Below are 14,042 nucleotides of genomic sequence, written 5' to 3'. Positions count from 1 at the left end.
CGTAAGACGTTACCAAGGCGGAAAACTGGTGAAAGGGAGATGGGACCGCTCTGTATTATATTTTACAACTACAGATAAATCTACAATTGTCTCCAAAATTAAAGGAAAAAAATCACTCTCTTTGCTGGGAAGATAAAGTCCATACTCTCATATGCTCGCTTATGCACAGATTTCCTCTGGGAGGACAGACAATAAACTCCGCACAGGCTTTGCCTTTCGGGAGGGATGAATTCCTGGTTACAGTAAAGGCTGGGTCCTCTTTTCACCGTGCCCTTTGAATTCTGTACCATGAACATGTTATTACTGATTCAAAGCAATGTAGTTAATTTTTAAACAGCTGGCTCCACAAAGGGTTTCTTTTGGGGATGATGAAATGTTCTAAATTTAACCACGGTGATGACTGCACAGCTCTGTGAATATACTAAAAACCACGCAATTGGACACTTTAAGTGGGTGGATTGCATGGTATGTGAACTATATATCTCAATAAAGCCGCTGTAAAAACTGCTGGTGGTCAGTGTCGTCTCTTGCTGCCAAGTACGATCCCCCCAGCTCCCAGCTTCTCCAGAGGCTGCAAGCATCCTGGTGTCCACCTTGGGGGTGGGAGGGGGTGGGCAGGGGGCTGTCCTGGAGTCAGCTCAGTCCCACACGGGTTCTTGGGGCTTCTAGCTGGCTACATGGGCCATCCGAAGGTCAGGTGACGATAGCAGCAGGAAGGAAAGAACAGTGGGGAGGGTTCCTCAGCTCCACTCTGCTGACTCTTTGCCTCCCCCACCCCTGAAGAGCCCAGCCCCATAGCCTCCAGGAGACTCAGACTGAATCCTGTGGACCCGATATAATAACCCCCGCTGCCTTTTTCCTAGACCCTTCCAGGATCAGGTGCAATGAGGAAGGGCAATACCCTGGATATGGGGGACACTCAGAAGGGTGGGCAGGCCCCATCCTGGTGGGTGGCGCTCGCTGGGACCCCCCAGAGAAAGTTCAAGGGGCCATCTTCACCTCAGAAGAGTATTTCATCACAGAAAAGTCAGGTTTTGAAGAATTAAGAAGCACAGATTGAGGTAAAGTCAGAACCTGACACATAGCCCCAGATTCGTGTCCATGCATCAGGCTCACCCGGTTACCCCAGGCCATGCTCCTGGCAATAGGGGGCTTTCCCAGCCAACATGAAGGAGAAGGTCCCCCTCGGGATCCTGCAGCAGAACCTGGACACTAAGGGCTTCAGACTGTCACCCTCTACAATCATTTTCTTCCAGGGTGTGGCCTGGAGCCAGCCCACACCCCACTTGGGCTGCCGGAAGCTCCAGGGAGCAAACGTCAGCACAACAGTCACCCCGTGAGTGCCTGTCCTTAGAAAACAATCCAGCTAGTTTCTGGGAACCAGCAAGGCCTTAGGCGGGAAAATAGGGTATTCTGGTGGGGACACTGAAGGGAAGCTCACGTCCAGCCAGACAGGCCCTGCGGATGGGGGAGGCCCTTGGAATAAAGACTGGCACCCAGACCCGAGGACGCCAGACAGCAGCCCTGGGAGGTGGGATTATGAGTGCGACTTCCACTTTTTAGACTTCATGTGACTTCTGGATTATCCACCATGAACAGGGAGTGCTCTTTTCTAAACAGAAAACCCAGGGTGTTGGAGGGAGGTCCAAGAAGGAGGGAATATATGTACACACACAGATGATTCACTTCATGGTACAGCAGAAATGAACACAACGCTGTAAAGCAACTCCACTCCAATAAAAGAAGAGAAAGGAAAAAACTACAGGTCAGGACGGGGAGGCGCGTGAACACACCCAGCACCCTGAGGGGTGGAACGCACCCACCACCCTGAGGGATGGAACGGCTGGCTGGTAATTCTAGAAACCCTGATGTCATGGGTCGGGGGGGGGGGACCCCGAGCTGGCCGGGCTTCCTCCTGCCCCCACTCACCGGCGGATACAGTGTAGCCTTGGTGCTGGACGAGCTGCTGGACGAGGCCCCGGTGACGTGGTTCCGGTCGTAGAGGGGCACCCCGGCCCGGCCGCCCATCAGGCTCACGGAGCTCATCATGGACTTGCCGCACGAAATGCCTGTGGCGGGGTGGGGGGGATGCCGGGGGGGAAGGAGGCCTGGTCAGGGGCCAGGGCGCCCCACGGACACGGCATGCTTTCTCCAGCCCCTCTGCCCAGGAGACCCAGCCAGGCTCAGGAAAGGAAGCCCCACCTGACGGGTGTCCCTAGTGGGCGACTCAGACGAGCTCAGCTCAAGTCCAAAGAGCATTTCTGACCCCCTCGCCCTGCAGCCCGCCCCAGCCACCCTCTCCACCTCCTCCAGGGCCCTCGCGGGGCTCAGGCTCCTCACCTGTGAAGGGACCATGCTGGGAGCCGCCGGGGGCGATGAAGTTGAGGGGCACGTGGGGGGTCCCGCTGACGTACTCGTGCGGGAAGGGCCCGTTGGCGCCCGCGTAGCGCTGGCACACCACGCGCTGGCACACAAAGTAGACCCCGCCCATGATGAAGAGGGACAAGATGATGCCGATGACCGGCCCGATGGCGCTGCTGTGGGCCGGGCCGTCGTCTGAGGGCAGCTTGGTGATTTCTGCCGGAGGCCAGACAGGGAGAGAAGGTGGACGTCAACCAAAACGGAGCGGGTCTCCTGCGGGGGGCGGCAGGCGCTGTGTGCCCTGGAGGGCTCGTACCCGCCCCAGCCCAGGACCCACTGGTGGAGATTCTGGGGGGCTGGGGCAGCACCCTTGAAGGGCTTGCCCCCTCCAGCCTGCCCACAGTGGCCTCCTGCCCCTCCTCAGCCGGATTGAGCTCTCCCACCATCCCCAGCCCCTCACCAGCAACTCCCCCAAAGCAGCCTCCTCCTATTCACACCCCTGACCTAGAGCTTCCCAGTCTGGGCTCTAGACTCAACCTTGTCCAAAGAACACTCACTTCCCCATCAGGTCAGCACAACGGTTCTAGGGACAATCAACTCCGTCCCCTCCAGCCGGCCAAACCCCCCAAAGAAAGGGAGGAAAGCTGCTGGTTCCAGTGAGGAGGCCTGACTATGGATGAAAATCACCCCAACGACTGGGGTCATAGTCACACGGGAGGCCGAAGACAGACACGGTCCGCATGGACACCTGCCCACCAGAGGAGCAGGGCTCAGAACCCACTGCTGCACTCTGACCCCAGACCTCACCCCTGAGGTGGTAGCTGAGGGGCCTGCCCTGGGTTGATGGGACGGTACGAAAGCGCTCAGTGAGTCCCCTGGGGACCCCTCCTTCTTCCCTATTCATAAGTCATCTCTATCTTGCAGTCAGAGCTCTCAACCCTGGTCCTTCTGCCGTGAACGAAGGTGCCACATCCCCAGGTGCATGGACACATTCCCACTTCCTGGGAACCCAGTTCCCTTCCTGTCTGAATCCGACAGCCTTTCAAGAGCCACTGCCTCCAGGAAGTCTTCTCTGACTGCCTTCATTTCCCATCCTCTGTACCCTGGTACCCCTGACTATACAGACCATGTCATTCAAGGGGCATGCAGCACACGCATGTACATATGTGTGCATGTGTGCATGCACATGTGTGCTTCTGCACACGGCCACACACTCCTCCTCCTTGGCCAGACAGCAGGCTGCCAGGGAAGGGACCCAGCCCCTACTCCACCCGGTGATTTTGTCTGGCAGACGCTGCTGAGTGAGGTCTCTGGGCAGAAACATGCTGCCTCTGCCTGCCACTCAGGCCTGGCCCATCACAGTCAGCCCCGCCCACCTCTGCCTTCTCCAAAGGGGCCTGCTTCTGTGCGTCCGTTAGCTCCGTCTCTCCCTTCTCCCAGCTGCCTCCACCTCCAGGAAGGCTTCCCTGACTCCCCCACCAAGGCCTGACACTCCCAGCCTCTTTGGTCCTCACCATTTCCTCCCTCTGGACCCCACGGTCCTGGAACAGAAGCCCAGCACAGGGTGACCCCCCCCCCCCGACTCCACCCTCTGCAGGAGGCCAGCTCACCGCACATGAGTTCGTCGGAGCCATCGACACAGTCGGGAAAGGAGTCACACTGCTGCTTGATGAGGACGCACTGGCCGCTGGCACAGCGGAACTGGTTGGGCAGGCAGACGGCTGCAAGGAGGGGCCTTGCGTTCAGAGAGGCTGGAGGGCATGACGCAGCCAGGAGCACTGAGCAGATGACCACCAACAGGTGCACCCAGCCCCGCGACCCCAGACCCAGCAGCAGAGGCCTGGGGTCCAAACACAGAGCAGGCAAAGGGACCCCTGCGAGGACCAGGTCGGGGCACTGTCCCGGCCAAACCAACCTTCACCCTCCCCTCGATGACCCCGCTTCAAGGCCTGTGAAATGCTGGGGACGGGCTGGCAGGGAAGGGACCTCAATGACCCAGGGAGGTAATTATTCACCAGGATCCTACCATGGGTCAGGCTTGCAAAGCACCGGACCTCCCACAGCCCCTGAGCCCAGGCTCTGTCCCAGGTCCTGGGGTCAGCGGACGGCCCACAGGAGCCAGGCTCCTAACCAGGCAGGGCAGGGGACAGCTGATGCGCCTGCAGAGCTCCGGGGGTCAGGAAGCAGGGGCAGAGCTCAACCAGAAAGGCAGAGGCCGGCCACACAAGCAACTAGTGCAGCTCTCAGGCTTTCGGGGGAAGGGGAAGAGAAAGGCCAGGTACTGCAGCTGCCGCTGCTTCCCTGCTGACCTGGAAAGGGCCCTGGCCCCGTGAGGAAGGGAGCTGCCTGGGGGCTCGCTGGTCACCTGCCCCCAGTACTTCCTGTCTATGCTCCCCACCTGCCCTGGCCCAGGCGCCCCACGCTCGAAACTGGAGACAAGGAACCCTGTCCGTGCAATGAGTGGGCAGGTCTCCTGGTCACTGAGCAGGAGAGGAAGCTTCTGAAACGGAGGGTGGAACCCAGAGCCTGCACCAGGGCCTGCTGTTCTCCCAGGGCTTCCTTCCACCAGGAGAAACTCTCACAGTGGAGGGAGGTGGGGAGTGGTTCCTAATCAGGGCTCCTGCCTCCTGCCGAGATCTTGGCCACCAGACAGAGCTGGGGCCAACAGTGTAAGGCAGGGCTCAGAAAACTCTTCTGTAAAGAGACAGACAGGTCTCTACAGTAACTACTCAACTCTGCTGTTTTCATGCAACATCAGCCTCAGACAATATGTAAATGAATGAGCCTAGCTGTGTCCCAATAAAACTTAGGTGGCTTAAGTTGGTAAAGAATACCAACTTACCCTGGTGCCTCAGATGGTAAAGAATCTGCCTGCAATGCAGGAGACATAAGAGACAGGAGTTTGATCCCGGGGGCGGGAAGATCCCCTGGAGAAGGGCATGGCAACCCACTCCAGTATTCTTGCCTGGAGAATCCCATGAACGGAGGGCTACAGTTCATGAGGTCCCAAAGAGTCGAACATGACTGAGGTGACGTAGCATGCACCCAAAACTTTACCAAAATAGGGTGGCCTAATCCTTAGGCCACAGTGTGCTAATCCCTGGTCTAGTCTCCATCAAGTTCTCAAAGGGTCTGTGAGCTGGAAAGACTTTATGACTGCAGCTTTATAGAAACATTTGGGGGAATGAATCCCAGGCCTTCATCTTCCACAGAATGGCTGCTTATCATGAGCGGGCAGGGAACAGATAAAATCTGAGTTATCCAAGTACAGGACCCAGTGGTTATGGGGGTAGCAGCTAGAAAGACCTATTAACAGCTAGCTCAGTAGCAGTCAACACGGGGCCGTGGGGCTGACAGTGTGTGGCAGGAACCAACCGAGAAGGTCATTTATAAAAGAAAAAACTCAGAGGGAGCTCAGACATTTGTTTCACTGTCACGGTCCAAAGGAAGATCCTGCTGGTCAGAGTGGACCCAGGCTGACCAGACAAATCTCTCTGTAACTCCTGGTTCAGTGGGATGCTAGAAATCACCCACAAATAAGCATTAACCCACAGACTCGGTGGAGGACAGCACTGCCTTTGGGGATGGGAATGAACCAGGGTGTAAACCATGGAAAGCAAGCTAATGCATTTGTCTTGGATTTCTGTAAAATTCTTGACTGAATGAGGGAAGGCAAGATAGATTCTCATAGTCCACCTTCATGCCAAACTGGTAGGGCAGACGCCAGGAGCCTTCAGGGGGCCTAAAACTAACATTTTTCCCTTCCCAAGCTGAAGAGCCTTGGCAAAGCTTCTATGGTGACCTTCAGGTGCGGCCTGATAAAGCCCAAACTCCAGGAGGGCAAGGGGGTGCCCGATGGGATGGGCGGAGCCTTACTGGGGCGGGGCCGGGAGGGCGGAGCGGGGCCGGGAGGGCGGGGCAGGGCCTCACCATCGCAGTCCGCCTCATCCGAGCGGTCCTGGCAGTCGGCCTCGCCATCACAGCGCAGCCGCAGGTCCACGCACTGGCCCCGCGCACAGGGGAACTGTGAGGCCGAGCACACTGGGCAGCCCTCCTCGTCGCTCTGGTCGTCACACTCGGGGAAGCCGTCACAGCGCCAGGCCCCGGGGATGCAGTCGATCTCCCCGGTAGCGCAGGCGAACTGGTCGGGGGAGCACGTGGGAGGCTCTGCGGAGCAGAGAAAGACCATCATGGGCGCCGTCTTTGGGGCAAAAGCTGGGCGAAGCACGACCGGCTTTCAAAGCGGAGAATATGCTCCGGTCATATATGCTGCATCCACCTCGTCTCCACTGCCCTGCTTCCTGTCTGCCTTCCCGCCTCCAGCCCCAAGTAGGCCATGAAGCTGTCGACCCAAAGCATAGGGTGTGTGCGCAGGGCCTGGCTACACCGACATGTCCACTGCACCCCCGCCGGAAGTAGAAGGGTCAGAAAGCCAGTGGTCAGCGCCCACACCCATTACACCTTTGGGGCAATGGGGCCAGAACACTGTGAGTGCCAACAGAGCCCACGGGCATGGTGGTGGGGGCTGGTGGAGGACCCAGGCCCTTCACTGAGGGGTGGGCTGAGGAAAGGCAGGTGGTAAGGGTACTGGAGGGGGGCAGAGTCGATGGGGAGGGGGTTTGAAGGTTCCCGGTGGAGGGAGTCCTGGGAGGGTGGTGAGCTGAGAGGGGGAAGGACAGGGGACCTGGGGCCACGTCCCGCCAGCGGCCATGGTAAGTCACCCCCCTCGGGGTCCACTTCTCTAGTGCAGGCCAAGCATGGACAGTATTGCTGAGGGAGGGGCACTGTCCTGGAGGCCTGGACACAGGTGGGCATGATGAGTGCCAGGGCGCCAGCAGAGACACTCAGGAGGAGCCCCTTCCCCAGGGTCCTGTCCATCATCTCTCCCTCCTGGCTGGAAAATCACAGAAAACTGGAGGCCCAGAAATCAGCCCAAACTCCATTTCAGGTTTAAGAACAGTCATCAACATCCATAAAATCTGATTAAGGAAAAAGGTATTGGGAGTTCCCTGGTGGTCAGCAGTTAGGACCTGGGCCCTTCCACTGCTAAACCCTGGAGAAGGAAATGGTAACCCACTCCAGTATTCTCGCCTAGAGGATCCATGGACAGAGAAGCCTGGTAGGCTACAGTCCACGGGGTCGCAAAGAGTCGGACACGACTGAGCAACTTCACTTTCACTTCTATAGCAGTGGGGCGGTGGGGGGGGCAGGGGGAGGGACTAAGATGCATAAGCCACAGAGCATGCCCCCCCACAAAAAAACCTTTAAAAGACATCAACTTCACAAAAGCATTGATTTCATGATGTACTAAGACTTTCAACATTTGGAATCCACGTGCCTCCCCCATAACTGCAGGGTCCACACTGGACTGAATGGGGATGGGAGATGGGGGAAGAGTTGTGAGCAAAAATGAACACAATCCCGCTGTTCCCACTGCATTTGGCCACAGAGGACACACAGGGGACAACGGATGTGTGCGCAGTGAGCTGCCAAGGAACACAGGGATGCTGGCCACGGAAAGCTGTGTGCGGACAGTGGCCCACGCCCCACTCCTGAACTCCAACCAAAGGCCCTGTGCCTTTGACCGCTGTTTCCACTGCCCGCCCGCCCCCACAGCCCAGCCAAGAGGAAGAGGGTCCAGGTGGGGCAGGCTCTGATTTCCCGAAGGGCCCCTAGTCCTGGCAGATGTTGCTGGAGAGCCAGGACGTGATGGGGCGGGGTGTGTGTATGTGTCTATGTGTGCACGGACGTGAGGTTGAACCCAGGCTCCTCTCAGCAGCAGGGCAACCTGAGGAACCTTCAACCTCCCAGGGCCTCTGTTTCCTTGTCCCTAAAACAGAAGCAGCCCGCCTGGGTCACCGCTTCCTCCTGGAAGTAACAGAGCCGGACAAGTATGTGAGCGTGCACGTGCCAGGGTGAGTACGTGCGCATCCGCGAGCGTCCGGCTGGGCTGGGCTCGCACAGCAGGGGCGCTGCGGAGCACACTCTGGCATCGCCGGCCGCGCCCTGCCCGTCTGGGTCACTGCATGAGGCACGAGGCGCCATGGCACCTCCTGGGGACCTCCGTGAGCCCCTGACCTTCTGAGAGCCCCCAGAGAAGAGGCCAGGGAAGAATGGAGATGGGGACACAGTGAACACAAGCCTTTTAGGCCCTGAGGAGGGGTGACAGAGGGGCGCATCCTCCCGTGGGGAAACCCAGGGCTGGGGTCCCACGGGGAGCTGAGCGCTTGGTGCAGCTCTCTTCCAGGGCATGGATGTCTGTGCGAGCTGCAAAACCACTCTCAGGCCACAAAGCCATGTGGGCCCTGGGGCCAGAACTCAGAGAAAGGCCACCGGGAAGCTAAGGAGAGCTGAGGTGTCCCCGCCAGTGGACAGTCATTAAAGGGCCCCCCTCTTCTTGGCCAGGGTCTCCGGGGTTTACAGTGATGAGGTGGGGCAGGAGAAAGCTCCAGAAAGACAGGCCCATGGTCCTGCTCCCTGCAATGTACCATGTGTGGGACAAGGCATGGGGATGATGGGGGTGAGGGTGAGAAGTAAGGGGCAGGGCAAAGACCGGCCCCCTGGAGCTCAGAGGACAGGAGAGGAAAGAAGCACAGGAACAACACACCCAAGGTCACCTGGAGGACCTGCAGGAGGAGGAGAGGAAGCCTGGGGACTGAGCTTCATCACGGTGGCAAGGACAGTTCAGTCTATTATTCCTGCCATCCTCACGACTAGCGGCAGCGGGCATTCCCATGTGCCATGTGTCAGGGACCACGCAAAGCACTCGGTTACTAACAACAACCCGTCAGATAAATGCTCTCAGTTTCTCTGTTTCACAGAAAAGGAAGTAGAGGATAAGAGAGGTAAGTGAGCAGCCCAGGGTCACTCAGCTGGGAAGTGGCAAAGCTGGGATTGGAGACCAGGTCTGGCTGACCCTAAAGCTTATATTCTTAACCACTCCCTGTGCAGCCTTTGAAAAGAAGAGGGTCAAGGGTAGAAGGAGGGAAAGAGACAGAACTACTAAAAAAATTAGACAAATCCATTATTGGGGATTTCAGCGCCTCCATCAGTAACTGACAGAACAAGCAGCAAGGAAAGATACAGACAACCTAAACAGCACTGTCTCTCAACTGGATCTAACCGACATTTAGAGAAACACTCCACCCAACAGTAGCAGATGACATAACTTCTCAAGCTCATAAGGAGTATTCACCAAGGACAGGCCACATGCTGGGGGAGAAAACATATCTGAACAAAGTTAAAAGGATAGAAATCATTTGTGTACACTTAGACCACAATAGCATTAAACTAGAAATCGGGAACAGAAAAATAGCTAGAAAATTCCCAACTATTTGGAAATTACACGACACACTTGTAAATAACACCAGGGCCAAAGAATTACTGAGACCAATTTAAAAATATTTGAACTACCTGAAAATGAAAATACAATTTTCAGTTATCACAATTTATCATTTATCAATTTCATTTATCAAAATTTGTTCAGTTTAGTTGCTCAGTCATGTCCCACTCTTTGTGACCCCACAGACTGCAGCAAGCGGGGCTTCCCTGTCCATCACCAATTCCCGGAGCTTGCTCAAACCCATGTCCATTGAGTCGGTGATGCCATCCAACATCAAAATTTGTGGGATGCAGCTAAAGCAGTGCTTAGAGGGAAATTCAAAGCCTTGAAATGCATGTGTTAGAAAAGAAGACAAATAACAAGACAGTCTGGCTTGAACCCTGGGTGCCATAGGGACTATGGATTTTTTTTTAAGTGCCAGGCAACAACCTGGCAGGCAGAGAACCAGGTCCCTGTTCAGTGTCCCAACAGAAAGTGCCAAGCTCACACCTACCACCACAAGTCAGCAGGTTCTGCAGGAGCACGAGGTGGACCGGGCATGAGCATCGCGGCGTCCCATCGCCCTTGGCGACGCAGATGTGAGAACAGCCTCCATTGTCGCGGGCACAAGGGTGGGCTGCTGTGGAGAGAAAAGAAGGAGGGGTCGGACTCTGACTCCAGTCTCAGGACTTCAGCCTAGAGAAGGGAGGCGGTGAGGGCCAGGCAAGACCTCACAATAACTGGCACTCCTACAGAAGTGCAGTCAAACCTCTCACTTCATTCCTAGGGCAGCCAGGCGAGTCTGTTTCTGTGGACGCTGCATTTTGCCAATGAGGAAGTGGAGGCCAAAAGCACAACTAGAACTTTCCTGACATCACACCCCAGCCTTCTGCACCAGCTCCCACCGTGCCCACAACCATCATGCTACACTGCCCGCCTGTGTGTCTCTCATGGTGTAGTGGGCTAGTGGTGGGCCCCCCAAAAGATACGTCCACATCCTAATGCCTGGAATCTGAGAATGTGACCTTTACTGGGGAAAAGGGTCTCTGCAAACGACGTGATCACGTTAAAGATCTTGAGATGAGGTCTAATTCTGAATTATCTGGGTGGGCATTAAATCCACTAACAAGTATCCTTATAAGAGAGTGCGTAAGAGGTGAGGGCTTCCCAGGTGGTAAAGAACCTGCCTGCCCATGCAGGAGACTAAGAGATGCAGGCTCAACCCCTGGGCCAGGAAGGTCCCCCGGAGGAGGGCATGGCAACTACTCCAGGACTCTTGCCTGGAGAGTCCCATGGACAGAGGAGCCTGGCGGGCTGCAGTCCTTGGGGTCGCAAAGAGTCAGACACAACTGAAGTGACTAAGCGTGCAAGCAGGCAAGAGGTGAAGACGGGAGGGAAGGCCACGAGATGGCAGAGGCAGAGGCTGCAATGATACAGCCACAAGCACACCCGTAGCCATGAGCCGTCTTGGTCATCCCCCCGGTCCCCATCCCCTCAGCCCCCTCATTCCCAGCCTCCAGAGAGAGCATAGCCTTGGCAGCACCTCGACTTTGAACTCCTGGCCTCCAGAACCGGGAAAGAATACGTTTCTGTTGCTCTAAGTCACCCAGTTTGTGGTCGCTTGTTACAGCAGCTGCAGTAAACTAATACACGTGGAAATTAACGTAGTAAAGGTGGTGAACCCCAGGAACCTTGACTATTTCAATTCCATCAACCTCCTGTGCCCAATCTCTGGACAATGGTTAGGCGCCTGGGAGAGTGGCTGACCTCCCCCAGGTAAGAGGAAATGTCAAAGAGCGCTCTGCTCCTCACCCCTACCCCTGAAGACAAATCATGGGTTTTTTCCTCCTTCATCTCAAGGATTAGGTGTTTTTAAAATGGCAGAGTCAGAGTTTAGAGCAGGGTCAGCCAACTTTTTCCATAAAAAATGAGAAAGTAAATAATTTTGGCTTCACAGGCCAGGCCACTGGTTGTGACTCCCGGTCAGCCAGCTGCAGGGCAAAGGCAGCCAGGATGACAGGGACCCACAGGCTGCAGAGTGCCACCCCTGGGTTAGAGGTTAGCTGTGGGATCGTGTGCGGAAGCAGGATGGGTGGCCCACGTCCCAGATCAACATGGCAGAGCCCACTGAAGGACTTCCCAAAACGAGGAGCCTCTCCATGTCACCCCAGAGCCTGCACATTGGTGCTCACAGACACGTCCCCGGTTTCCAACCTCAAACCTGCTCACTGAACATTTCCTGGCCCGCCCAGCCCCGGTTCCAAGGAGCTGCGGGTCAGCACCCTGGCTTTCTGCCGACACCAGCAGGCAGCGCGTCTTGACCTTTGTGGGCTGAGCATTCACCGTTCTGACCATCTGCTAGTGACACCCAGGAAGCCGTGACTTGGCTGAGCATGGACTAAGGGGCCAGATGACCAGAAGCATGCTAACCCACAGGTATGGGGCGCCTCGGTTATCTAGAAGCTAGTTTCCTGGTGACTTCACTTATCTGGGACCCAGCTGATTACCACAGAAACTGCCACAGAGCAGTCAACAAAGAAGTGGCCGGTTCGGAGGTCACGCCCCGGATTCTGAGCAGGAAGCCTAACGGAAAAAAATCCAAGTGGCTAAAGCATGGGCTCTGGTTGCAAATTCAAGCCCCCTTGTGTTTACTGGCTGCAAGACAGGAGAAGTACTACCCTTACTGAGTTCTACTTTTTTCAGCTGTAAAATGTAATCTCATTTGAAATTATAAATTATTGGGAAATAACATATATAATGTAATATTACATTATAATATAATATATAAAATGCAGTGTGGCCAAGGCAACAGGCCGACAGGGATGGGCTGGGGTGAGGCTGGGCGGCCCCAGGGCCTAGAAGGCAGCCAGACCGTGGGCGTCACGAGACAAGGACAGAGAAGGCCCTGCGCACTGAGCTGGCAGCCCGCTGGGCTGCATGTACATAATGAATAAAGAGAGAAAAGCAAGAAGATAGAGACAGGTAGACACTTAGACACACACACCCCTCCACATCCACATATAGCCAAGGACCGGATGGAGGAACCAGAGGTCCTGATTACAGACATCCCTCTCTCAGGCCCCTGGACTCAGCCAGGCTGTGGTAGGCAGAATCCTAAAGTGCCCCCCAAATTCCCCACCCTGCTCCCCAGCTGGGGAGGATGTGATGAGCTGTCATGCCCATGGTTTTATCACCTTTCTTGGCGGAGGGACATACAGATGTAATTAAGGTTACTAATCAGTTGATTCAGTCAATCTAAAGGGTGATTCATCTAAAGCTGGGCCAAATCTCATCGCAGGCACTTGGAAAGCAGAGTGGGTTCGAGAGCTAGAAACGGAAGTCAGAGCGGTCCAATCTGTTGCTGATGGAGAAGGGGATGGGGTAGGGGCCTGAGGGTGGCCTCTGATGACCGAGACTGGGCCCAGCCAAAGCCAGAAAGAAAACAGCCGGAGCCCTACTCTCGCCTTGGTCCGCCCTCCTCCCTTTCTCCAAGGGGGCCAGCCCAGGGGTTGCTGTGCTCCATGCAGAGGCGTTCCCTCCCCTCGGGGGCCCCCGCACACCCTCACTGCCTGCCCCCCACGTACAGAACTCCTCCAGGCTGATGTCCTCCACAGCATGAATGCCAGTCAGGTGTGCGACACGGCCCTGGACTCGCGTCCGTGCGTCCCCCGTGGTCTTGTCCACACGCTCAATCATCTGCTGCTGGCGGTCAGTCCAGTAGAGGTGCTTGCCCAGCACGGTCAGGCCCACGGGCTGCACGATGTTGGCGTCCTCCAGGGTCAGGCGGTTGGCCCCTGCGAGAGGGATAAGCGCCCCCTGAGTGGCGGCTGACCCCGAGAGCTCAGCCCATGCTTGCTCTGGGAGAATGGAGGGCTGCCGGGAGCCTGGGGGACGCCAGGCTCAGGCTGGGCACACTCCCTGGAAGCAGGCAGACCTGAGACCTCCTCTCAGTCAGCCCTGCTTCCACCTGGGCTGGCCTTGTGATTGCAGCCGTGGACCCAAGTTGCTGATCCCCTGAAAACACGGTGCCTCCCCTTCCCCCAGCCCACCCCAACTTCTGGCAGAAAAGCCCCTCCAAGCTCTCATTCTTGCTCCTCTCCAGCCCAGGGGCCCCCAGACAAAGGCAGCCATGGCCAAGCAGCTGTAAGTGTGGGCGCTGGAGGCAAAGGGCACAGGATTCCTGCTCCACCCCATGCTGGGGGCCCCAGGCAGCTGGCTCACCCTCTCTGAGCCTCCCTGGACTCTACCAATCAGGAATCATTCAGGTCCCACATCCTGGAATGTGGCTGGGGGAGTGTATGTGCCTCCTTGGAGCAGGCCCCCGACAGACTGTGGCGTATGACCGATGACGGGGAAGGCG

At 56.5% G+C, this 14,042-nt stretch overlaps 1 protein-coding gene across 2 annotated transcripts in view; it reads right to left on the bottom strand.

The window, feature by feature from the left end:
- Window positions 1–14,042, bottom strand: part of LRP5 (LDL receptor related protein 5) — a 122,486-nt gene that overhangs the window by 6,417 nt on the left and 102,027 nt on the right. The window contains exons 16-21 of one of the 2 annotated variants that reach the window (XM_018043250.1): window positions 13,267–13,476; window positions 10,197–10,322; window positions 6,292–6,528; window positions 3,972–4,112; window positions 2,341–2,577; window positions 1,930–2,069 (exon numbers count right to left, since the gene is read on the bottom strand). In XM_018043250.1, coding sequence (XP_017898739.1) covers window positions 1,930–2,069; window positions 2,341–2,577; window positions 3,972–4,112; window positions 6,292–6,528; window positions 10,197–10,322; window positions 13,267–13,476 — 1,091 coding nt within the window. The remainder of the gene's footprint in view (window positions 1–1,929; window positions 2,070–2,340; window positions 2,578–3,971; window positions 4,113–6,291; window positions 6,529–10,196; window positions 10,323–13,266; window positions 13,477–14,042) is intronic. The other variant, XM_018043251.1, reaches the window with a different exon arrangement.

Source organism: Capra hircus, chromosome 29, assembly GCF_001704415.2.
Source record: "Capra hircus breed San Clemente chromosome 29, ASM170441v1, whole genome shotgun sequence".
Taxonomy (NCBI): Eukaryota; Metazoa; Chordata; class Mammalia; order Artiodactyla; family Bovidae; genus Capra; species Capra hircus.
The sequence above is the reverse complement of the archived record's forward strand: the minus strand, read 5'-3'. Positions and strand labels throughout refer to the sequence as shown.